Source organism: Onychomys torridus, chromosome 1 (genome assembly GCF_903995425.1).
Source record: "Onychomys torridus chromosome 1, mOncTor1.1, whole genome shotgun sequence".
In the NCBI taxonomy this organism is placed as follows: domain Eukaryota; kingdom Metazoa; phylum Chordata; class Mammalia; order Rodentia; family Cricetidae; genus Onychomys; species Onychomys torridus.
The window spans coordinates 39,515,819-39,523,561 of record NC_050443.1 but is presented as its reverse complement, the minus strand read 5'-3'; the positions used below and the strand labels follow the sequence as shown (position 1 = coordinate 39,523,561).

Here is a 7,743-nt window from a genome sequence, read left to right as displayed (position 1 = left end):
CAGGGATCTTGCTATGTTCCTTAAGTTGTCCTTGAACTCCTGGGCTCCAGTGATCCTCCTTCCTCAGCCTCCCAAGTTGCTGGGATGTCAGTTGCATATCACTGTATCCAATTCTCAATTTCTGTCTACTCTCATACTTCCAATAGTAGAGCCAAACTGGGTTCTTGTTTTTTCACTTGGTCACATGGACCAGCTCAAGCCAAGTGAGACAATTCCCCCAGCAACTGAGGAGTGCTGAGGGTTGTTGGGGACAGGACTCAAATTCTCTTCAGTCCCTTTTTTGTAGTGTTCACTGTTCCATGTCCCCAGTGGAAGCACATACCTTAGAAGTCCCGGTGTTCCTCTTTCATGTCCTTTCTGGACAACACGGCTGTTGTCTTATATCTCCCGGACTTTCACGTCATCCCTGCCTAAACCTGAATAGTTAAATGTGTGCTAAGTTGTTTTTGAACTTCGTCCTGATCTTGTCCCAATGACACTGATGGGCTGAACTCTCTGGAATGTGGGTATGTCAAGGGACTGTCCTGACATGCCAAATGAACGAACACAAACAGATTGCATTAATTTTTATTTCTCTAATCCTTTAAGTCATATCTCACAAATGAGACCCATTATTGATTTTAGTGGAAGCAGAGGAAACAGTTTCACTATTTTGGCATAAAAGGGTGCAATGACTTTGAAAAGATTTCCTAAAAGACCATCAGAAAAATCTCTATAAACAAAACTAGTCATTAAGTTTAACCAAAATTGGTAAGGAATTTTTTAAATACAATTAGTTGGAATTATGCTTCTTACAGTATAATGAATTCAGTATTTTATAGCTAGCTACCAGAACATTCAACGTAAAAAATACCTGTTAAGGTCATAATAATGGCAACAACTGGCAACCAGTAGTCTCATACTTCCAATTGAAAAGACATATACAATTTTAGTCTAGAAAAATAAGTTTTATAAAGTTAAGCTTTCAGATCAAAAAGCACCCCCTTAAGTAGGTTCAGACAAAATAGCCCCTAAAAATTTCAATATACATAAAGACAAACATGCCATCATCAGTAACTGGATGTTGTGAACTTAGCCCTCAGCTGCTGGCTAGGGACTGGTGGATGGGTGGCTGGAAGCAGCGTACATGTTCCACAGGTGTGCTCTCCCCATCACCAGATTTCAAGTACTTGTCCAGGATAGTGATGATCTCATCATTGAGAATCTGGAACTTGCGAATCCTCTCCACCATCTTCTTCAATGGCTACAATTAGATCAGAAATATTTATTGTGCTTTAAAATGCAAGGTTTCTACTATAAAAAATTATATTGACCCCTATCATCTTTTAAATATCACCATTGGACTAAAGAATACATTTCCAATTCAAATTTGCTTCTTTATAATTCTGATACTGTTAAGTGTAGACCTGTAAAACTTAAAGGCATGTTCATTCAGTTATCAGTTGTCTATTGGCCAGGAGTGGTGGGTAGCTCATGTCAGCACTCTGCTATTCAGGATGAAGAAGGTTTACTGTGAGTTCAAGGCCAGCCTGGGGGTACATGGTGAGTTCTAGGTCATGCTGGGTGACCCCTTTTCTCAAAGCCCAAAAGCAAACCAAGAAAAAGAACATTACCATGAACACAATATGTCTAGTATGTAAAGACCTGTGAAATAATAAAATGTAAGTTGTGTATTTCCAGTTTAACAGTACTATGGAGAAGATGCTTTGGCCAAATCTCTAAGTTTGGGTAAAGGTCACAGACACAGAACTTGAAAGCACTGCTGGTTCTGCTCACACAGAGGTCAAGATGAGAAGGGTAGCCTGGGTTGAAGAGATAGCCTGGTCTACATCTGGAGACTTCACAAGAAGCTCTAATAACACAGGGTGGTAACAACTGGCAATGAACAACAGCAAATCTTTGAAGAAGGCATTTAGATCAGGTTAAACAAAACAGAAACTTGCAAATAGTCATGTAACACAAGTATATGACATCTTACATGACCTTCAGAAACTCCAAGGCCTTCAAATACCAGAATTCGAATAAAAAACAACGGGGCATTCCAGTTATTCCTGCCAAGACTTTTTGTTTGGTTTTGAGACAGGGTTTCTCTGTGTGGTTTTGGAGCCTGTCTTGGATCTCTGTAGACCAGGCTGGCCTTGAACTCACAGAGATCCGCCTGCCTCTGCCTCCTGAGTGCTGGGATTAAAGGTGTGCGCCACCACAGCCCGCTCCTGCCAAGATTTTTAACCAGATAAAAATGGAGGAAAATGTTTGAAAGTAAAAATCTCAGCCAACTTAACCTGAAATGAGTTAGTTACTTCAAAGACAGAGAGGAAGAAAATACTCTGGCTTTATTCCAAAGAGCCAAGGAAATGGAGGTTTGGGAGCTAGCCTAACCCTTCAGAAATGCCCACACTGAGTTCATTTGCACCTGTGGCTGTTCTCTTTATAAAAAGCACTTTTCAGGTGTGACTGACATTATGGACATCAGAAGAGCTCCTGGATTTGTCCAGGCAGACCCAATGCAATTATCTGAGCAGAAAAGTTGTGTAAGTTGGAGACAGGAAAGATGTAGCAAAAGCGGGTGATCCCTTATGGCTTTGAAGGTGCCATGTGGAAAGCATGTGAGGATATGAGCTGGCAGTAGGAAATAGACCTCATTTCTACAGTTAAATTTAAGTTGGCCAGTGACCTAAGGAGCCTGAAAGCAATTCGTCCTTCAAGGCCTCCTGGGAAAACATTCCTTTTGGCTCTGTAAGTCTAAGCAGGGCAATCAGCTGAACCCTGCAGACATTTACAAGTGAGATAATCAATGGTGGTATTTCTGTCCTTAAACCTATTGTGATTAGTTCAGGGAGCAACCAATAACTAAAACAACAAAGTCAGTCACATGGAAAGCAGAAAAAAGTCTAACAATGTTCTAAAAGGAGATATGAAAGAGAAAGTATTTGAGAACATAATGGCTGACTATTATTTTCTATAATTCAATTGTGGGGAACTTCATAAGATGATGAAAAGATAATAAAAGCAGTTTCAAAAGCACATTATGATTTGGAAGCCAGAAGAGTAGTATGCCAACAATCTGCAAAAATAGTCTCTATGGTAAGATGAAATTACCTTAAAAAGAAAAAAGAAATTGAACCGATTTAAAAATAAAAACTTTCTGGATTTCTTTTTGTTTAGATTGCATTATGCTTAAACTTGAAATTTATGTTAGGATACGAAAAAATTCCTCCCCAAGACAAATGTATAAAAGATTTTGTCTACTTACCACATTTTTGATAATCTCATCTTTGCCATCATGTTTCTGAACTTTGAGAAGATGGTAGCAGAAATCCAACACAGCAAAGCGCCGCTGCTGTCCAAGAAGTACAATGATCATGCAGCCAGCCCAGTGGAGCCCATCTCCAAAACACTGCCTATGAGCACCAAGCAACAGAGTAAGTGGGAGAGAACAATGATCAGACCACATTCATTTCTTTCTCTACACAGATTTCCAGACATGAGAATGATAAGCATAAGCAATTTCCCAATTTTTGATAAATGCCAGATTGGTAGAATGACTTTATGGAACTGCTACCCAGAAACAGGAATGTCCACATTTTGCCTTCAGTTGCTTTGGATTCAGATAACTCCACTATACTTATCCTGAGTCCTTTCTTTGGCATCAAGGAAGGAACCCACCTCACTGGCATTTAACCAGTGCAGTGTCTGTCCACTTTCTAAAAGAGCTGTGTCATCTTTCTAAAAGCTTTGTCATCAATGCTGACCTCACATTTGTTCTTTCATCGACCGCCACCACCAGTTCTCTTCTCCCACCTTCCCTGGACCTGTCCTCTCCCAGAGAGTCAGAGAACGCACACTTACTCCACTGTAAACTCGTGTGTCCCTACAGGAATGCAGTACACAAACTGCATGGCACTCCATAGTCTGTGAAACTCCACACACTCATCCACATGCATGACCCCATTGCTGGGCAGAGGCCCACGCCAGATGGGATCATCCAGAAAGGTCCGGATCCGTGTCAGGATGACTTCAAACATGGATAGACCACAGCAAAGCCGCTCCTTGGTCAGTAAGTCCCCCTCCTTTGCGATTGCAATTTGCTGCAAAAATTACATGGAATATTACAAGTCATGCTAGAGTATTGGAGGGCTTAAAACAAACCACCCCCGGTCTGCTTATGACATACTAGATAGAAAATGCTAAGCTGGCAGAAGGAGGTTTGTGGAAGCCATATCAATAAGTTAAATCAGCAATTAATTATGTCCTAAAGATTAAAATGGTCTAGTCAAGTCAAGAATGAAGTAAAGCTATCCTTAACTGCAAGCAACTCTGACTCCAGGTCATAAGGCAATTTCCAAAGATATTTTTGGTAATCACAAAAAATCTACTGGCTTCTATTGGGTAGAAGCCAGCAATGCTGCTAAAAATAAGGGTCCACAAAAAAAAAAAACCAACATGGTTCAAAATGGCAGTGGTACCAAAAATTAAGTTTGCCAGATCTAGGATAAACTTTATTGTGATACCTTGCCTTTTGTTACAATCTCTTTAAAGAAGAAACTCCAATTAAAAAGCTTTGTTCAGCAAGACAGTGGTGGTGCACACCATTAATCCCTGCAGGCAGGTGGATCTCTGAATTTAAGGCTAACCTGGTCTACAGAGCAAGTTCAGGATAGCCAGAGCTACATAGAAACCCTGTCTTGAAAAAAAGAAAAGAAGCTTTGTTCATGAAAGGGTGACCTCTGACAACAGGTAACATCTTTTGAGTACATCTATCTTTGCTCCTGAGATAGATGTTTAAACCCTTTCTATATAACCATCTCTAATCTCCCAACCTTCTGGATGGATACCCCTGGGGATGGAGATCTGAGCAGTCTTTTTGATCTCACACTAAATTCTCGCTGCTTCCAACTCCTCCACCGGTCTGCTGTGGATTTCCACCCAGTGTGCAATCCCTAGCAACCACAGCCTCCCTTACCTGGGGGGTTCCCAGCCTTTCAATCAGCGGGACAAGATGCAGCGGCGCATACTTGGATTCTAGTCTTTTCATCTTGGCATCAACTCTCTCCCCCTCTGTGTGGGAAAACAAGTTATTATGCTATGTCCTTATGCAAGATTAAGCAATTGCAAAAGTTTTAATTTTTTAAAAGATAACTCCATGGATACAGTTTTCTCTTTGGAAAGGGTATATTGTATTATATTAAAATATACAGTATATTAAACTAGCTCATTTACAACTTCAAGCTGATATATTTATTTACTTGTGGAATGTATCCATTTTGAATCTGCTGGACTGGTGTAATTTTTTCATGCAATTACCAGCCAACAGAATGGGGAAGCATGAAAGAAATATTTAATGTGCAGTTTTCAAAACTCACTGAAAATTCTAAATGTGCTCTAAAGCAGAACAGTACAATGATTGCCTTTAGTCATGACTCCCTGTGACAACTATTAACTTAGTGGTCATTTTTTTTTTTTATTTTTTTTTTTTTTTTTATTATCTCCACTTCCCTGTTCCTCTGCTATTTTGAAGCAAATTAGACACTGCCTACAGGGCCTCCCTGGCTATGACTGAACAGGTACCAGCATAAGTATGTACACTGGCCTTCTGCTTTGGCTGCACAGTGTAATGTGAATGCTGGTTCATGATGCACACTCACCTTTCACATGGACTCGAGGCAAGATATTCTGGAAAGGAGCTGCATGCAACAGGTCACAGACTTCTTCTAAAGACTAAAGCAGAGTAGAGAAAGTTATCCCAGGAAGGGGGTCTCACAGTGAAAAAGACTACAAAGGTCTGGTGCAGAAAAGTTACACTTTCCCACTAGTATAAAATAAACATTGCATCCATTGACTGTCCACAGAATTCCCCGGAAGAGTGGTAATGTCTCATTAGGCTACTTCTCTGGCCCACAGGAAAAGCACTTTTTTATTGGGGGGTGGGAGACAGGGTTTCTGTGTAGTCCTGGCTGTCCTGGAACACACTTTGTAGTTAGGCTGCCCTCAAACTCAGAGATTCTTCTGCCTCTGAGTGCTGAGATTAAAGGAACGTGGCATGCCTGGGCTTGAAAAACACTCTTGAGACAAACACATTATATTCTTGTTTTCCAAATGTAAGGAATCAATAAATAGCCATGAAAAAGTGCTATGGCCGGGTGGTGGTGGTGGTGGTGGTGGTGGTGGTGGGGCAGTGGTGGTGGGGCAGCGGCGGTGCACATCTTTAATCTCAGAACTTGGAAAGCAGAAGCAGGTGGATCTCTGTGAGTTCAAGGCCAGCCTGGTCTACAAAGCAAGTTCCAGGATAGTCAAGGCTACACAGAGAAACCCTGTCTTGAAAAACTGAAAAGAAAAAGAAAGAATGATGATATATTGCAGCACTGCCCATCTCATAGCCTACTAAAGAACGCCCAAAGGGAAAAAAAATCCTTTGTCACCAGCAGTGAAGAACCTTGACCACCTGGGGTGGGCTGAACTGAGAACTCACCAGGCTTTGCTCGATGAGCAGGCAGAAGAGGACAGCATTGCCCACCTCCCGCAGGTTCTGGAAGCACACAGTTTTCAGCTCTGCATACTCCACAATGTCCTTCAGCTGGTGGTGGAAGAACTCTAGGATGCCTGTGGTAGAGAAGTGAATGTTGGGGGAGGTTTCAGGGATAGCGTTAGCACCTGCCCTTCTGACACTGCCTGGTTGTGGAGATCGCTACAGCCTTCTGGCAACAATGGTTTATATCACTTGGCACATCCTTGAGACCACAGGGACTAGTCTCTTGATACCTTTCTCAGTCAACTAGTATGTTCAGAAATGGCTATGATGACAGAGGCTGCCACTGTACCAGAAGAATAAAGGAGAACATCATCTCTAGAGGATTCAGATAAGGCATTTGACGAACTCTGTATCTCTACAGGCACAGTGTGTCTAATTTGATAAAGAATATCAGAAAACCCTGCAGCTAACTTCCTATTGGTGGGAAAACTTGGCATACTTTTTCTCTAAATTACCACAGCATTTTAGTCATCTTTGCCAATGCCTAGACAGTGTAACACGGCACAAGAATACACAAGCCAATATGGCTAACTTGAGCCATAGTGCCAATGCCAACCTGGTCAAAAATGGATAGGCAGGCTACTAGGACATCCTAGTAAGAGCCCAAACTACCCTGAGAACAAAGTTGGGTTTAACACACTTCAAACCACTTAAGACACAGGTCAGCCCTCAATGTCTTCTCAAGAATCCACCCTCCTGCTCACCTCAGAGTCTTGTCCCTGCCATCTCCCACTTGGCAGCATTACTATCTAGCTATCCAGTGTAGTGGACACCCTTCCACCTGGGTCATCCCTCAACAAGCGTGAGCAAAATTTAATGACACCAACTACTGATCTGTGTTCTACCAAGGCTCATCTGATCTAATGGCTTTCTCTTCAGCATTTAAATTTCCATCTGTAGTTTTACTGCCTTGACATTTCTTATCTGCTCTCTACCAATGAATGGAAATAGGACTCTTCTAAGCCAGGGCCACTCTGACGGTTATTTTCTTTTACAATGGCAGAGTAGTTCCCTCAAATGCCAACTATATCTGGGGGCTCAGCCACATCAGCTGGCTGCTCATCAGGATGGCATGATGCTCAAGTCCATTAACAAGACTAGACGAGAAGCGTACGGGGAACAGTAGTGAAGCATACCTCTACTGGCATTGGTGTTTTCAGACAACTAGATTATTGTGATCTAATGAATAGATTCATCTCTTGATCACAGCATTA

At 41.7% G+C, this 7,743-nt stretch overlaps 1 protein-coding gene across 1 annotated transcript in view; it reads right to left on the bottom strand.

Annotated features, from left to right (window-relative positions):
• Nucleotides 1-553: 553 nt before the first annotated feature.
• The window catches only part of Cyfip1 (cytoplasmic FMR1 interacting protein 1), a 94,372-nt gene continuing 87,182 nt past the window's right edge, over nucleotides 554-7,743 (bottom strand). Inside the window, 6 exon segments of the mRNA XM_036183640.1 lie at nucleotides 554-1,243; nucleotides 3,254-3,401; nucleotides 3,850-4,088; nucleotides 4,964-5,058; nucleotides 5,646-5,718; nucleotides 6,470-6,600. Coding sequence (XP_036039533.1) covers nucleotides 1,079-1,243; nucleotides 3,254-3,401; nucleotides 3,850-4,088; nucleotides 4,964-5,058; nucleotides 5,646-5,718; nucleotides 6,470-6,600 — 851 coding nt within the window. The 3' untranslated portion in view covers nucleotides 554-1,078.